The following is an 18901-nucleotide window of genomic DNA, read 5'->3' as shown; positions in this document are numbered from 1 at the left end:
AATTTTTAGATTATTAAGCTTTTGAAAAAAAGGGATGTATCCATTACATGACATTCTAAGTGTTATGTTGATAGAAGAAATTGACTAATTTTATAAAGCCTAACACAACCAAAATGGATAATACACACCATATATGCTTGATTTTTGTATGACATATTTATTTATTTAAAGCTATAGAGTATTTCAATAAGAATAGTATTTTTTTTATGTTTAAAGACAATTGATTTCATCATTAAAGTTATAATTATACAGTCGCATATATATAATACGTTTTATATTACAAATTTCTAAAGGTTTATTTTTTCAATCGTTAAAATTTGTCAATAATTAAGTATCTTTACATACTTATAGTTGTGAATTTCACTCTCATTGAGTTCATTAATCATACAAATCTTTTATTAAATATCCATGGAAAAAAATCAATTTATTCTTTCAGCTCTTTCTATGTTTCAACAATGCGATATTTTTAAAACAATTATTTTCTAAAATAAAATTTTTAAAAATCTTATCCAAACGACGACAAGAATATGCAAAATGAGAAGCCAAAAAATTTGGCTAAGATCAAATATATTATATACCTAACATAAAAGTAGCATAGTTTTAATTTGCCTATTGATCAATACCAACTGGCCAATGTGTTTGAAGTTTTCTATAAGGTGTCCTTTGAACAATTTAAGAGGCAAAATAGCTATGTAATTGTAATGTTCATCTAAAAACAAAAAATAAACGGTCCTTTTCATAATTATGTAAATAATAAATTCATCTCTTTTTGCCCTTTTCCTTTAATTATATTTTAATGCCAAAAGCATCCAAAAATGAAATTTTTGAATATGAATCTATTCCACCAAGTGGACAAACAACAAGCGACAACATACTCAGTGTAATCATACATGGAAAGTCAGAAGAAAATTGAGTGAAAGATGTGTAAGTATACTATATTCCTACCTCGTGGAGGTAGATATATATACTGTTTTCAAAAGACTTTCAATTTAAATAACATATATCAAAATACTTTTAAGAAAAAAATACAAAAATTATGAGAGGACATAGCAAATACAAGTTAGTCAATTAATATCCGGTTAATTTAGGGGAATTAATCATTTTTTGGTACTTACCTATTGTAACATGCTCTTATTGTCCCAAATTGGAAATATCACACAATGACACAAATAATAATAGAATATAAAAGTCAACGAAGAAATCTTTTTTTTTCTTGCATATTTTATGTAAGATCGTTTTCATTCTTTCTTTTTCTTTTCTTTTTTTCGTTTAAAATTTGGGTTGATTAAATAAAAGATCAGTATAGTTAGCCACTAAATCAAGAATGTTAAAGCCTGTAAAGATAAATAATAACAATTTTTTTTTGGAATTATGGATTGACATTCTTCATTAGGTAAAACTATACATATATAAAAAATTGTAAAAAAAATAAATCTCCCTCCAATAAGAAAATACTTTAAAAAAAACTATACTTTTCGTATAATAACTTAGTGAAACAATAATTCCAAAAATATATATAGAGGAAGAAAAAGTATTAAGGATATTGGCAAGGGGTTGTACCTAAATATAATTAACGAACAAATAATTGATTTTAATTAGTATCTTTTAAATTATTTAAGCTATAATTATATGCTAAACTGATTAGAATATAGATCATTCATGTGCTTCATCAAATAATTGCAGTCGATTATTCCGTTTAATCATTTCATAATTAACAATAGTTAATCATAAAAGTCCCACTTCTCATTTGATTAATTTTTTAATGATATAAAAACAAGTTCTCCAAATAGAAACCCCAAAGAAACCATTGTTGTTGCATTTTATTTATTTATTTATTTATTTATTTATTTTGGCTACTTGGCTACTAGCACATAGTGGAAACCGGCCATTTGTATTCTTTTTTAATTGGTCAAAAGAGAAATAAATGAAGTAGTTCGCTTTTATGCATGGTCCGAGAAGAGTCATACGTGGGTTCGTCCGAACCTATCAACCCCACCTTACTCTGCCTTTAAGAATCAAGATGTAATCAGAGTGATGGGGTGAAGCTAAAAGTTTATCGAATTCTTTAACTTTAGTTCAAACATGCATCATGTTCATATTAAGAAATATTTCACTAAACTAATATGTATGAAAATTAAATCAAGAACCTAGTTACTAACACATAATATCGATAAGAGAAAGTTGCTCGGATGCTAAACATCTCTACTTCTGAAAAAAATATATTAAGTTTAAATTCTAGCTCCATCTCTGCCTCTAATGCAATATAGGTGGTCTAAATAAAAAGTTAGAATTAAAACTTTAAAGCTTATGAGTTTAAATTCCAAATTTTTGAAAATTACTGAGTTCTAATCAATAATTTACGTAGATTCAGTAGATTTTTTTCAATACAAATTAAAGCATGGATCAAAGCTACTGGAAGCACTAGCTAGCTAGCTCCTCTCCAGAGTCTGTCTCAACATAAATGTGATCCAATATTAATGACTGATTTCATAATTAACTTGTAATAATTTATATATAAATTAATCATGTAAAATAATTTTATTATTGATCGAAAATTCCCTCCATTTAAACACTTAACCCCACAAAAAAAAACAAATTATTCTGGAGGATTGGATATTTTATTACTGTAAATGTCAGCTACATATTGATCAAGATTTTGAAAAAAATAATATGAGATAACCAAGGTGGTTTCTTGTTTTTTAGTTTTTGTTTGATACTACGTGGAGAATCAATCTGATGATTCACTTTTTGTCTACTTCTTGCTGGTACAATAAACAGCTTAGCACTCAAAGGGAAGCCCTTCGATAGATTCGATTAGGATTGATTTTTAAGATCGAAATTTTATTAAAATGTATGTCTACTCATATTTGTTAAAATCTTCGACTTACACGATGTGTTCTTCACATACTCCAGCTATAATAAATAAATAAATAAAAAATAATGGGCTGATGGTCTATTGGTATATTTGCATGTTAATTGTATTTGAACTTTTAAATTATTTACATTAACGATATAAAAAAATTAATGCAGTTTAATTACATGATATAGCATGCCATTTACCATTTTTTAAAGTTGAACAAGTCACATGTATCAAACATCCAAAATACACTATTTGGGAGAATCTAACAAGCCTATATCATTTTTTAAGAATTCGAACAAATAAAACTATGATTTTAGGTGTAAATTCCTCCTCGTTCCATCTTTTCACATAAGGAAAGGACGAAGAAAAATTAAAGAACAAAACATGTATTATTATTAATTTAATTAATAAAACAATAAGAGAGGTTTATTTATCCAAATGTCTCCTTTTTAGGTTATTATTTAGATTTTTATTTTTATTTTAAAAAGTTGTATGAATATAGTTTTTGAAATTGATAAAACATGATTTTATGAAAAAAATTGACCGATTATGATTCTCTCAAGCGTCTTGTTCATCTATGTCGATTTGGAGTACGGTCAGTTCATCGGGAGGATTGCCCTCTCAATATTTTTAGTTTTCTCAAAAAGAATCTTTCGATGTAAGTTGCAGAAGAAATAAAAAAAATAAAAGGAATGTGTGTGTATAAGGAAGTTTCTAGGCATGAACCACTATAGGCTACTGAGAATAATTAAGCTTGAGATAAGAGTATTAATTAGTGGATATATACCATTCCTCATAAATTTATTATGTTGACAGATGCACCCATAAACTATATTCTTTTATCATCTAAAAATGATGCTAAAATCAATTGTTTAACCTTATATTCCCCCTTTTAAAAAAATTCTGTATCTTTTTCACTTTTCATTTTAATAGTTTAAGAACAAAACACAAAAGGACACTTAAATTCTAGGCAAACATCGTTATGGTGGCATCGTTTGTCTGAAAATTTAATAGCTGCTAGTAAGATATTGTTAATTTGTTATATATGTATGTATACTGTCATTTGATTTTATATATTGTGTATCAAGAAGAAGAAATATACTTGATAACTAATTTAACCAATACTTAGAAAGAGTACGAATGCAAAAAAGGCATACCTTTTCCTCGTGAAGTTGTGATCTGATGGATATCATTTAAATATATTTTTTTCTTTTAGAAATTTGTACTTGATATTACCATAATATTTTGTTTTTATACATAATATATAATTGTCAGTGTTATTATAGGTAGAATGTTGCTATAGTAAAGTAAAACATAACATGAAAAATCGATCGGGATTTGATAGTGAAATGTTGGTATGAGGAAGTTTGACTGTATTTCTTTGTTGGAAGGGACAAAATGCTCTTATATATAGTAGTAGTAAATAGTTCACCTTGTAAAATGTTATGGTCTTATCATTTGTTCATTCCTTATCTACATTACAGAATATTTAAAATATAGTCGGCATTTGGCACTTACATGTTGACATATTCATATTCTTTATATCATGTGTATGGAGTCATTCAGCATATAACAAAAAGAAGAAGAAATTAGGAGCAAAGATTCAATTTTTATTTTTCAAGAATCTTCATCCTTTTAGTTTCTTGATTTTTCGCGCTTTTTAATTAAGACATTCATTCAAGAAATGCAGTTTGTTTGTTGAAAAGAATAAAACAGAATCACCCTTGTTTGTGTATTTTGATAGAAGTTGCTATTTTCTTGATCTTGATCTTGACTAGTCGTTTTGGCGAAAAAATGAGTATTCAGAACTATGAGTTAGCAAGTGATTGCAACTTAGAGTTCCCACAGATGGGATTTTGTTTCCAGCCTGAAAACTCTGCAGAAAATGGTTGTCAACAGCAGCAGCAACAGCAGCAACAGAATTTTTGGCCTAGTACTGATTCATCATCATCGAGAACGATTATAAGTCGAATAGGATCATCACCTTCTGCTTTTTTTGCTACAGAGAGGTACCTTGGATTAACACAATATGAATACCAAGACAACAATAATAGTTGTTCTCAACTATCCAAGAATCTTGGTCCTCAAACTACGTCGTTTACTCAGCAATGTGGAAATGGATTCTTGGCAGATTCATCAGCACGAGTTGACACCGATTTTCCTAAGATTTCAATGCCATCATTCATCAGATCACAGTTTTCAAGTAGTCAACCATTTGGTCCTGAAGGACTCTATGGAAATCCTTTTAGTAATCTATCAGAGAAAGAGAGGATTTTGCTTCTTAAGAGTAAGTTGTTTAGAGAAATTGACTCTTCAAATAGGCAGCCTGCTTCAATCCCTTTTCAAGGAAATCAAGACTATGGTGTAAGTACTTGATTCTTGTCTACATAATACAGTCAAATCTCTCTGTAACGATTTTGTTTCTCCTGATATATTTTGGTTGCTATAATAAGATGTTGTTATCGAGAACATCTAATATAACGTAATATGAAAGTTTGCTCCAAAGAAAACTTGGCTGATATAGAGGGGTCTGACTGTAGTATTTTTTCCAAGTAATTGAATTTAAGTACTTTCAATTGATTGTTGTCTACATAATATAGTCAAACCTTTCTATAACAGTGTTGTTTGTCCTGATATGATTTGGTTGCTATAGTGGGATGTTGTTATTGAGAACCATCTAATATTACGTAATATGAAAGTCTGTTCCAAAGAAAACTTGGCCGATATAGAGAGGTCTGACTGTAGTATTGTTTTTCAAGTTTTTATTCTGACTCGAGTTATGTTCCAACAGGTCTCAAATAATACATGTGGTTTTAACTTGGTACATATAAGGCAACAATCTGGAAGTCAATCAGCAAATAGTTTTAACAACTCTGGATGTTCTGGAGGATCTTTATCGAGTAAGGCACGAATCAGGTGGACTCAGGATCTTCATGATCGATTTGTTGAGTGTGTAAATCGTCTTGGAGGAGCTGACAGTAAGTAAATTTACACATTTTTTTAACTTTTGTTTCTTTGGAGGTGATCATTTTGGCTATGGATTAATTGTTCTTCACTTCATTTGCCAGAGGCGACGCCAAAGGCAATACTAAAGCTGATGGATTCAGAAGGATTAACAATTTTTCATGTAAAAAGTCATTTGCAGGTACTTGTTAATATGAAAGAAATACTTTCTTGGAACACTTTTTGTATTTAGACAAAATTCTGAATCAAATGTTTTTTCCTTCTTGTTTTGACTAGAAATATCGAAATGCAAAGTTCATCCCTGAATCGACAGAAGGTATGTATTATCCGAAATAAGCTTCATGTTTATAATGTAAGACATATTCATCCCACAGCTTGAAGCCTTGAACCCGTGACTTACAGTTCACACAGAGACAATTTTATTGTTGCTCCGAGGCTCTCCTCATTACGCAAGCATCAGTACAGATGCATGCTGCTTGTTTTATGCTTTTTTGTGTTAATTTCTGAGCAAAAAAATCAAATATGTTTCTCCAAATACAAGATCCTCAACCACATAGAAGTATCCTTGTCTTGACAAACAGTTAATTCACCTTAATCCCAAACAAGTTGAAGTCCGTTATATGAATCCTCATGAACCATGTTATAGACCTTCTTCGGAAAATCTTCTCTGCTTTTCATTTTTTTTATTTATGCAACAAGTGGATCCAACATGATGAAAAACACAAGAAGAGACTATCTCCTTAAACAAATATGCTAATAGTAAATCTGTTGAAGTCTTTGAAATCTCAGAAGATTGAAAGAACATTTTCATCTTACTTCTTATACAAATCACTTTAATTTTATTTCGTATGATGATGATATAAAATGAGCTTTAAATGAAGGAGTGAGGGATTCGTATAGCGGACCCCAACTTGTTTGAGACTGAGGCATAGTTGTTGTTTAAATTTGATATTTTCAGCATACTACTTAATTTTAACTCTGCTTGTGGAAAAATGCTCTCTGAGATGTACTCATATCTGCCATTACATGCCAAGTACTTAATCTTAAAGTTTCCATCTCTTTCTGGAAATGAGAGTTCCCTCCTTCCTATGATGCAGGGAGATCTGGAAAAACAGACAGCCCGAATAATGTGTCACAGATCGACAGCAAAACGTATGTTCTTTGCAACTATCTTAACAAATTTTCGTGACTATTTTAGCTGGAAAGTTACCTTAATACAGATTTCTTTTCAGTGGAATGCAAATCAAAGAAGCATTGCATATGCAACTAGAAGTCCAGAGACGCCTTCACGAGCAACTAGAGGTACATTTAGTACATGAAAAGATATAAATTTTAACACTTGTAGGCATGCTTAGAGCTGAAACAGTATCAAGGCAATCTTTCTAAATCTTATTGTCTTTCTGTTGTTAGATTCAGCGGAAGTTACAATTGAGGATCGAAGAACAAGGGGAGCAGTTGAAGAAGATATTTGAACAACAACAACAAACAACTAGGAGTCTCTTGGAGACGCGAAATTCAAGTATTTCGTCTCCTGCTGATCAATTCACCCCGCACGAAGAAGAAGTTTTTGCTGCAGAAAGCTTCAATAATACTCATTTCCAATCTAATATAAGTTACAATGACATGTAAACAACATTAGTTTTACATTTTTTCAGCTAGTTTTTGAAAGAGAGTCGACGTTAGCATTTCTGTAGAGATAATTTTGCCTCCCAAGCAAACTACACAAAAAAAAAATGTATATTACAAAGTGCAGACATAAATATCATGCAAAAACTTAAAGTACTTCATTCATGCTATATGTTCAATGGTGCTCTGGTGTGCATAAGGAGAAATTTGACTAATGATAGTTATTTAATAAGGTGATCTTGTAAGTTGTAATATGCTTGTATACACTAAATTTTGTCTTTGCTTCTCTGTAGTTTGCCCTCAAGTGTGACACAACGTATATCATGAGAACTTCGCGCTTCAAGCTTTAACGTTTACTGAAATGACTTAAAAGTTCTGAAAATTGGAAACTAGTTAAGCCTAACTTAAGACTAAAGTATCTAAAGTTCAGACCTTCGAGTCTGAAGTTCAAATTCATGTTTACCCTTTTTCTTCACATCGTTTTATTCGAGTTATACCATTTTGTGAGAGCATTGTATGCAACTAGATACCTTCTACAGCCAGAATTTCTAATAGCAAGCAATTTTCCATCTTTTGGTCTGCACTGGTTCCTTATGTTGTCCATCCGTCTGTCTACATAAAAAAACAACACAAAGCAACAACATGATGAAGAACACAAGGAGAGACTATTGCCTTACACAATTCTAATTATAAAATCTATTGAAATCTTTGGAACCTCAGAAGATTGAAAACAACATTTTCATCTCACTTCTTAGGCATTTCCAACTTGAAAAGGAATTATAAATTGTTTTCCTCCTATAAATCTGCCTTGTGATGGCAGGATTTTAGCATCCACACTACTGTATACTACATTAACAAAAGAGCAGTACAAGGAAATTGCACAACTATAGTTGAAATCTGAAAAATGGACAGCCCGAATAATGTGACACAGATCGACAGCAACACGTATGTTCTTTAATTTGCAACTGTCTTAACCAATTTTCTCGATTATTTTAGCTGGAACATTACCTTAATCCAGATCCTTTTTTTCAGTGGAATGCAAATCAAAGAAGCACTACGTATGAAGCTAGAAGTCCAGAGGCGTCTTCACGAGCAACTAGAGGTACATTTAGACACTTCTAGCATGCTTACAACTGAAAATGCTACTATGTAGAAACAATATCGTCTTTCTGTTGTTAGTATCAGCGAAAGTTACAATTGAGGATCGAAGAACAAGGGAAGCAATTGAAGAAGATATTTGAACAACAACAAGAGACAACTAGGAGCCTCTTGTAGACGCGAAATTCAAGCATTTCGTCTCCTGCTGATCATCTATTCACACCACATGAAGATGAAGTTTTCATTGCAGAAAGCTTTTTATAAAACTCATTTCCAATCTTAAATAAGTTGATCATGTTAGCACTTCTTTAAAAGCTAATATAGCCTCCCAAGCAATTAAACTACACAAAAAATGTTTAGTATACAAAGATCAGACACAAATATCATGCAAAAACTTGAAGCACTTCATTCATACTATATGTTCAATGGTTCTCTGGTGTGCATAAGGAGAAATTTGACTAATGATATGCTTGTATATACTACTCAAATTTGTCTCTGTGTGTGAGATAATGCATATGACATATGAGGCCTTTGTGCTTCTAGGCTTTCACAAGGGGGTGGGTGTAGCGCGGATGATTTTAAAACGGACTCCTCATTCATTAGATAAAGAAAATCACCAAGAAACTGTGATCCAATGCAGAATTTAAATCAATTCCAAGAGCTCGGATTGAATCGATATATTAAGTACAAATTTGATCTGAGCTCTGTTGTTATATACTTCCTACATATCAAATTAATTGAATTGTTGAGACATTTTTCATTTTTCAAATTAACTTAATTGTTCAATTTTCAAGACTAGTTTTAGAATGTTCTTCCAATTTTACCCTTCATTAGTTAGTATTGAAATTAATTATTAATTAATGTTTAGTTATTTTAATCATAAATTTGACAATAATTAATAAGGGTAAAAATGGAAAGTTATGCCTAATTTATGTCTTGATCTTCTTTTCTTAAACCTCAACAATTCAATTAATTTGAAATGGAGGGAGTAGTAGATATGATGGTCTATGGATAGTCGATACACAAAACTTAAAACTCATAATTAAGGGTGTGTTTGTATGAAGGAAATTTTCAATTTTTTCATGTTTGGTTGAATTAAATGTTTTGGAAAATGGAATTATTTTTCTCCAATTTTTTTAAAAAAGGACTTTCTATGTAAAATAAGAAACACATTTTCTAAAACTCTCATTCAATCTCACCATCCAACCCTAACCCAGGGCCTAATTTTTGACCCCGACTTCAACTTGGAACCCAACTACAGACTCCCTCCTCAACTATGACCCATGGTCAAAGTCGGGTCCTAGCTTAGAGTCTTTGCTTTGATCTCGATTTGGGAATATAGGTCTCGAGTCAACGTCAGATCTCATGTCGTGTTTGGGTTTGGTTGTCAGGTCTCAAGTTAGGGTTAGACCAGAGTCAAGGTTAAGGGTCAAATATCAAATCGGGGTCAAGTCTCGAGTAAGGGTTGGTGTTGGGGTTAAGTCGGGTCTCAAATCGAGGTCAGAACAAAAGTACAAGTCCATGTTAAAGGATGGGGATTCCGGTCCAATCTCCGATGTCATAGTATTTGTTCGGATTATACCTAAATGGTCTTGAGGGAAAACATTTTCTTCATACCAAAACACACCCTAAGGGGTCGTTTGGTGTAAGGGATAGAAATAAATAGTGATGAGATAAAGTTTTTATATCTTATTTTGGTTGCCATGTTTGGAATAACTTATCCCACCATTTATATCATAGTGATGAGATAAGTTATCCCATATTCATGGTGGGATAAGTTATCTTAGGATAACTAATCCCAGGATAACTTATCCTGAAATAACTTGTTCCCAACCAAACGACTCCTAAGTTTCTATTTCAATAGTACTTGTCCAACATCATATCTTCATCCCAAATGTAATGAATGGATTGGCCTAAAGCCCAATTTATGATTTTGAGTTATGTAGGCCCATGATAGTGTCCAATCATCATCAGTTTTGTTTTGTACCAATAGTAACCAACACAACATGTGGGACCTGGCCCAGAAGCGACGAAAAGTCGCAGATAAAAAGCCCAAAAACAAAAAGGGCTTTTCAGTCATTTCATCTTTAAATTAATTAATTAACCTTTGTATAACTCAATTGGACTCTCGGGATTCAGTTATGTAAGGAATATTTACTGCTAATCATAATAATTTAATCTTCATATAAGGTGGTTATTTCTAATTCATCGTGAAAAAGACAAAAATACCCTTCCACAAATTTTAAAACTCTATAAGAACTTGTCAAATGTGAGTGGATACCAGCAATTTGCTCTACACAAAATCTCACGCGTTTCTTTTGTTGGGTAAAGCAAAGTCAATTATAAGTGAGTTTTTGATAGAACTTAACAAGAAATTAATAGAAATAAAAATCGAAGGAAAAAAAATTTAATAACTTGTAAAAATATGACAAACTTTACATCACCAATTCATACAACTTATGTTCACCGTGGAAACATCATCAATAGAATTAATACTTTTACCAATAAATTTAAAATATAAAAAAATTAACTCACGCATAAATTAATAAAAAATTGATATTTGTTATATATAAATTAAAAAATGTTTTTGAGTTTGAATGTAGTTTACCACATAACATGTAACATGTGTGCATTTGTTCAAGACAGTAATATAACAAATAGTTTGAGTTTTGCCTTGTTGATCATCTTGCATGCAATTTTTTAAAGACAATAATATAACAAATAATTGTTCATCTTAATTTAACTTAAGTAGGTTTACCACTTATCAAACATTAATTAAAGCCACGAGATATTCATTAACATGATTCCTTAAATAATTCCATACTTCAAGTCTTCAATCCTTTCCTACCCAACTAACTACACCTATTAATTGATTCACTATTTTCCTTATCTTAATATATTAATGTTCATCCACTTCCCTATTGACCGCTGGTTCCTTATCGGGTAAATCAGCAACAATCTATCTATCTCTCCTAAGATATGAATAAGATTACGCATATATCATTTTTTTAAGACTCACTTCACTCCTAGGAGTTTTCTCCTTATTTTTCTTGTTTGTTGAATTTCAAATTTATAACATTAGGATTTGAGATGAGACACACTACAATCTGAACAACTCACCCTAGTCTTTTTAAACTTTACTAATAAAATTACACTGAATATATTATTATTATTATTTTTGTAATTATCCGTATCAATTTTTCCACACAAACCAATTTAACTTATTGTGATTAATATATATATATATATAATATTAATTATAAGTATTTGATAGTTTTATATGTTTAAGCACATGTCAATATCATGGAGGTGAACTAAATCATGTAAATTAACCGTAGCTAAGTGAAAAATGCATATATGGTTAAGACTTAAGCATATGATATATGTTGACCTGATATAAATATTGGATATAAATAAATTTGTACATATTATAAAATTATTGATTTGAGGTAAATATTGATTGGATAAATATTACCCTCATTTTTTTTTACCATCAAGTTCCTTATTTTATACTTTACCCTAATTCCCCAAAAAGCCCATCTTGATAATACAAAAATATTTTTTCAACATTTTCTACTATTACTACTACTGTCCCATTTTTATTTCTTTTAACTTCTGTAGTCTTCTTTGGCTTTGCCTCTTCTGCCTCAGCTTATTTTTCACACTGCTCTTAGCCTCTAATGGCAGAGATTCTTCTCCTCGTAACTCTACTCACATGTTAAACTTTTCACTACTTTCTATTTTTTTCTGATCTGAGTTTCCAATATTTTCTCTCAGATCAATTTTTTTTCTCTTTAGGTTCCTCAGTTTCAAGAACTTTATACCCTTTAATACAAAAAGACTTTTTTGGGTATTGGGGTTTTGTTGTATTGGTTTGATAGGATTTTAAAATGATGTGTTTTGGTTAAGGATGGAAATGGTGGCTGTTTCTTGAAAAATCATTTTCAGTTTGGTATGTTTCTATACCCAAAGCATCAGAATAAATAGCTTTATAGTTTCTTGTTTGTGGGTTAATCGAAAGATTCAATCTTTTTATGATTTAGTGTCTTATTTTTTGTTCAATATATATATATGGTGAGGAGATATCTATCTGTTTGTTGATGTGCGTGAAGCTATCACGGGGTTACTCTCTTGCTCTTCTTGTATTGTTATTAGCTTCAAGCATGTTTTGTTTTGGTTGTTTACTGAATGTCTGATATGGTGAAAGTTTGTGTTTTTCTATAATGTTTTATTCCCAAAGCATTAGAACAAATAGCTTTATAGTTTCTTGTTTGTGGGTTTATCAAAAGATTCAATCTTTTTATGATTTACTGTCTTTTTTTTTGTGTTCAATAAATATATCTGTTTGATGATGTGTGTGAAGCTATCATGGGGTTACTCGCTTATACTCTTCTTGTATTGTTAATAGCTTCAAGCATGTTTTGTTTTGGTTGTTTACTGAATGTCTGATATGGTGAAAGTTTGTGTTTGTGTTTTCTGTAATGTTTCTATTCCCAAAGCATCAGAACAAATAGCTTTATAGTTTCTTGTTTGTGGGTTTATCCAAAAGATTCAATCTTTTTGTGATTTAGTGTTTTTTTTTGTTCAATAAATGTATTTGTGGGGAGATAGCTATCTGTTTGTTGATGTGTGTGAAGCTTTTGTGGTGTTACTCACTTGCTCTTCTTGTGTTGTTAATAGCTTCAAACATGTTTTGTTTTGGTTGTTTACTGAATGTCTGGTATGTCAAAGTTTGTAAGTTTGGTGTTTTTCTGTAATGTTTCTATTCCCAAAGCATCAGAACAAATAGCTTTATAGTTTCTTGTTTGTGGGTTAATCGAAAGATTCAATCTTTTTATGATTTACTGTCTTTCTTTGTTGTTCAACAAATATATTTGTGGGGAGATATCTATCTGTTTGTTGATGTGTGTGAAGCTATCATGGGGTTACTCACTTGCTCTTCTTGTGTTGTTGATAGCTCAGGCATGCTTTGTTTTGGTTGTTTACTGGATGTCTGATATGGTGAAAGTGTGTTTGTCTGTAATGTTTCTATTCCCAAAGCATCAGAACAAATAGCTTTATAGTTGTTTGTGGGTTAAAGAAAGATTCAATCTTTTTATGATTTAGCGTCTTTTTTTTGTTCAATAAATATATCTGTGGGGAGATGTGTTTGTTGATTTGTGTGAAGCTATCACGGGGTTATTCAGTTACTCTTCTTGTATTTTCAATAGCTTCAAGCATGTATTGTTTTGGTTGTTTACTGGATGTCTGATATGGCAAATTTTTCTGTTTTTCTGTAATGATTTTATTTTCTTTTGTTTATTGTAATTTTTTCTGGAGTACAGACCAGTTTCTTTTCTTTCAGCAGTGGCTTTAGTTTGTTTATTTGTTGTATTTGAATAATTTGTGAAGGATTCTTGTTTGAAATCGTTGTATTTTTGTTCAGTTTTTACTTGAGGGTGAGTGTGAATATGTAATTTTGTTCGGTTGGGACAAATCTCATTTCTCACATTTGTTTGTATTTGGTTTAGTTGAGAATTGGATGTTGTAGAAGATAAAGTTGTTATCTTTATTGTTCTTATTGGTGAATGATTTCATCTGGGATCATCTTCAACAAAACAGTTTTAATTAGCTGAACTACTGAGTGTGAAGACATAATTTTGTTTGTTTGTTTTGGACAAGTATTATTCCTCATGTTTGTTTGTATTCCACTTCATTTTCAGTTTAATATTGAGTATAGGATACGGTAGACGATAAAATTATTGTTTTTATTGTTCTTATCGGTGATTGATTTCATCTGGGATCCTCTTCATCAGAACTTGTTTAATGAGCCTAACTACATCCTTCCCATATGTAAAATTGTGTTGGTTCTCTTTAATCCATTGGCGTTTATTTCATTCTATTCAGCAATCCTTTCAGTTTCTATTGGTGTGTTTTGAGTTTAATGCCTCTGATGCTCAGATTTGTTGCAGGAATTTTTACCAGTAAAGTTTTCTTATTTGAAAAATGGGTAGAGGAAGAGGAAAGGCAAAGAAGCAATCTGTTCGTGAGGATCTTGTGAGTGGTGAAGAAGAGAAGATACCGGTGAGGAGAAGGGGAAGACCACAGAAACCAAAGGATGAAATAGAGGAGGAAGAAGGAATTGAGAAGGTAGTGGACGATGAAGATGACAGCGAGAATACAAAAGGTTCCGTCTTGAATAAAGATATCCAGAACCAAGTAGCTGAAGATGGAAAGAAGAGGAAGAGACCTTCCCAAGTCATGGAAAATAAGGATTCTGTGAAAGAGGAAAATGGAGTTGGAACTAAAACTATCTCTAATGACTTAATAAAGTCAGTTGGGTTCAGACCGAATGGTAGCAGAAGGAAAAACAAGCCTAGACGGGCTGCCGAAGTTGGTGTTGAGTGCAGATGAAGTGTCCTCTCTGTGATTGAGAACTGACTTTATGATTATTTACATGTGCTTATCTATTTTAGTCCTGTTATAATTACTTCTTTTTGGAAATTTCAACTTGAATTTTGTGATGATTTCTGCAGCAAGTTTTAGTTTTACTGAATGTATTGCTGCTAAATCCCTTTGACAGTTCTCTCATTTGGCATGTCTCATCAATATCCAGAATGATATTTCTCTTTTACGGTGACTTTTTCTACTTCCAGTTTGAAATGTATGGTTCGCTTGTTAGACTTAGAAGTTCTTTATCTATCATTTATATGCATATACTAAACAACCATGACTAGGCATCTTGGTGTATAACTTCAAATGACCAGAAAAAATTCCTGTAGCAATGGCTGAGCTGGTGAGTGAAGCTGAACTTCAAATGACCAGAAAGAATTCCTGCAGCAATGGCTGAGCTGGTGAGTGAAGCTGGAAGAAGGCCACTTTTTGATATGCAGAATCAAAGAGGACAGGCTTATTGGAACTTGAGTTTGTATCATAAACCTTTTACTTTTCTCACTGATATTTAATCCCATTGACTTTATCGTACATGAAAACTGGAAGCTATTTCTCTTGAATCTTGATACTATGGCTTTGCTTCATCCAATCTTGATGCACTTTCTATTGCTTAATATATGTAATGTCTGACAACAGTTCCTCCACTGGTGAAACAAGCTTCTGTTTGTAAGATACAACTCGTGAGTATCTAATTTTTCATTCATACCTCGTGTCAAAGCCTCTGTGCTGAAGCACTTCAACTTGCGGGGTCACAGTTTTTCTTGAAATATGTTTAACCACAAATCTGTTTCAAGGAACAAACACTCTTGGGACAACTGATGTTCTGTTGATCCCTAGCTAGTCTTTCTGACCGTTGATGGAAATGGCTCAGCTAAAATATGAATTTGGTCCAACTCAAGTCTAAACACAGCACATATTAGCTCCAAAACTTTTTATCTACTTTGTATTTGTTTCTTCCTTTTCTGACCCTTGCATCAGAGACGATGTGAAATGGTTGCTACTTTTACTCTTATTTTTTGTGATTTGTGTAAGTGGAAGAAAGTTATTTCAGGGTGAAACCTCAAGAGAATGCTTCTTGAGCTGAAGTTTGTCCACTTTGTATTTGTCTCTTCCTTTTCTGATCCTTGCATCCGAGATGATGTGCAGCAGTTACTCCTTTGCTGGAAAACTAAAGACGATGCTCTCATCTATTCATTTATTTTTGTGATGTTGTATTCGTGGAAGTAACCAATTTGAGGGCAAAAGCTCTAGAGAATGCTTCTTGAGTTGAATTTTAATGCCAGGATCAGGGGCGATGTGAATTGGTTGGTACTTTACATGAAAACTAAGATGACACTGTCAATTTCTTTTGGTGAATTTGTAGAAAATGCTTCATGAGCTGAATTTTTAGTGCTACTGTCTCTGCAAATGTCCTAGTTAGAGGACTAGTTGTGATTTACTGCAGCAATCAGGTGTTTTTTGTAAGTAATTTGCGATATGCTACTTGAGCAGAAATACTTGGGATATTTTGATCAGTTTGGCTTGTTTGTATTACTTCAGTTTACAAGTTTTGTTGGTGGAAAGGATTTGCGACATGGTTATGATGATGTTCTTATAGAGCTATTCTCCTCGTTCTAAATCCGAAAGAGATAGGAACTAAAATTGTTAGAATATGAGGTTTCCTTGAGCCGAGGCTTTATCAGAAACAACCTCTCTACCTCTACAAGATAGGGTAAGGTTTGCGTACACTACCTTCCTTAGACTCCACTTGTGGGATTACATTGGGGTTTTGTTCTACTCGTTTTGCGTCCGAAAAAGATAGGAGTTGCATGATCAAGAACTTGGGCTAAGTTACCTATCTTTCAGAGAAGATCCTGGAGTAAGTTGAGTATTGTAATTGCTTGATTCAGTTTGCTCTTCCTGTAAGATTTCTGAAACTTGATTAACAGTTTTTTGTTATTTTGATAATCCAGAAATCTGTTGTTTCTAGCTTCGAAACTCGATGGATTGTGGAAGTAGAGATACAGTTTTCGATAGATCTTTAGCTTAAATAAAAGCAGTTTTGAACACAAATAGTACCAAGGAAAGCACAACATAGTAATAACAATAATATGATAATTGACGTACAAGAAATAGTAACATATAGTAAAGAAATCAAAGAATAAGAAATTGTGTGAATATCACTATATTTCCGCTGCTATGTAACAAATAGTAAAGTAAATGCCTTGGTGGATAAAATCATCTAATACTTGTTGATAGGAGATGAGAGGTACTCCGTGAAACTAATCGAGATGCATGCAAACTGATTCAAACAACACGATTATAAAAAAATAAAATAAAATTGGTGTGTGCTTTGGAGGCATGCACACAGATACCCAGACACACACGTACACAGTTTTACAGCATCAATTTCCCATAAAAGCACTTGAAACTATGAAATGAGTCTACAGTCAATATGTATGTTTTTACTATATAAACACATGCTCTTTCAACTATTCAGTTATTTTTTTTTGCTTCTGCCTTGTGATTTGGTGTCCCCTAAAAGACTTATTCCCTGTCTTTTCTTTTCACAAAAAAAAAATCTAGGATTCTGTTACAAAGTTAATTTCGGAGTTAGATTTCCAAAATTTACTATTCACTCCGTCTCATTTTAACTATCGATCTAACCATTGGTTGAAGAAAAGGGAAGGTTCTGTTTTCGGATAGGGTCGACTGGATTAAACCTTAATTTCTATTGGTTGATTTCACCTCAATTTTTTTTTCATTAATTTTTAAATTATAAGAAAAATATAAATATACAAATCAAATGGTTCAATCTTGAATAGTTGATGCATAAATATCCGTTAGTTTTGCCCAAAGCAAATGCCACTTTATGTTCAACTTATTTGCATTATTGCCCTCTATTTGAGGGTAATTTGTCTATTAAAAAGATATACAACAACAGTAGCAAATAGTTTTATAGCTTTTCTCCATTTTCAACTTTTTTACTTACCGTCAATTGTGTCATTGGAAGGGGCCATATGATACGCTGGACAATCATAAATAGTTTTGAGGTATAATATGATATTAACATATTTCGTATATGATTATTAATCATGACATGCGTTATATCAAGATTGATAATTAGTCTTGAGAAAAATATCTAATAATATAGTATCGGGACTATTTATTTCAAGATGAAAAATAATTTTTATAAACAATCAACTTCTTCTTAAAAATTACAAAAAAGGGTTTTAAAAAATCCCCTATTAAAAGTTTTTTTTTTAAAAAAAGAGTTAATCTACATGATTTATTTTTAAAAAATTAAAAGTCAGGCATTAATCTACATGATTATTGGACTCAAAAAAAAGTTAAAAGGTATTCATTTTCCTCTCTCAAAACTTTAGGGGAAAATTAGGATTACATGGAAAATTGGGGATTAAAAATGCAAAGTATCTTTTTTGAGACAGAAGTGATTGGGCAAAAGTATGAAACAAATTCCATCAATAACATTTACATCAAGTCATAGCAAGGTGATAGATGTAAATATAATAATAATAATAAAAATAAATGAAAGATAAGCCAAAGGGCCCCAATTTTATTTCATATGTACAATGTGTTGTGAAAAACTAATATAAAATTTCTACCAAAAAGAATTTAGAAGCTCTAAAATTTATTGTATGAGTGGCTATTAATCCGTCTTAAAGGTCGCAAGTGTTAAATATCAAATATGTGACGTCCAGACTCTAGTATAATGACGTAGTCCTTACAAATATGACTCAAGTCGAGTGATGTCGTAAGTCAAGTTAAACAATTTGCTATGATAGAGTAATCACGCCTTGCTCCCTCGACATCTATTAGGGGGAACAAATGACTAATTTTAATCAATCAAAAGAAAGCTTATCATACTCCCTACATTCACTTTTATTTGTCATGTTACGTTTTTCGAAAATCAATTTGACT

General features: G+C 31.7%; 2 protein-coding genes across 4 annotated transcripts; both read left to right on the top strand.

Moving 5' to 3' along the window:
* Window positions 1–4306: 4306 nt before the first annotated feature.
* On the top strand, window positions 4307–7738 carry LOC125865055 (myb family transcription factor PHL5). The gene is made up of 7 exons (XM_049545220.1): window positions 4307–5224; window positions 5652–5838; window positions 5929–6005; window positions 6101–6140; window positions 6922–6976; window positions 7057–7126; window positions 7235–7738. Exons 1-7 carry the CDS (start codon window positions 4655–4657, stop codon window positions 7451–7453), a joined length of 1218 nt encoding a protein of 405 aa, XP_049401177.1. The 5' UTR covers window positions 4307–4654; the 3' UTR covers window positions 7454–7738.
* Window positions 7739–12127: 4389 nt separating this feature from the next.
* Window positions 12128–15121, top strand: LOC125865763 (uncharacterized). 3 transcript variants are annotated; one of them, XM_049546002.1, is made up of 2 exons: window positions 12128–12500; window positions 14500–15121. In XM_049546002.1, exon 2 carries the CDS (start codon window positions 14534–14536, stop codon window positions 14939–14941), a length of 408 nt encoding a protein of 135 aa, XP_049401959.1. In that variant the 5' UTR covers window positions 12128–12500; window positions 14500–14533; the 3' UTR covers window positions 14942–15121. The 3 variants fall into 3 exon arrangements, with proteins under 3 accessions (XP_049401959.1, XP_049401960.1, XP_049401957.1); XM_049546003.1 differs by having other exon boundaries at window positions 12131–12500; window positions 14513–15121; XM_049546000.1 differs by having other exon boundaries at window positions 12133–12500; window positions 14489–15121.
* The last annotated feature ends 3780 nt before the right edge of the window (window positions 15122–18901 follow it).

Source organism: Solanum stenotomum, chromosome 5 (genome assembly GCF_019186545.1).
Source record: "Solanum stenotomum isolate F172 chromosome 5, ASM1918654v1, whole genome shotgun sequence".
Taxonomy (NCBI): Eukaryota; Viridiplantae; Streptophyta; class Magnoliopsida; order Solanales; family Solanaceae; genus Solanum; species Solanum stenotomum.
Note: the sequence above shows the minus strand (reverse complement) of the source record. Positions and strands in the feature narration are given on the sequence as shown.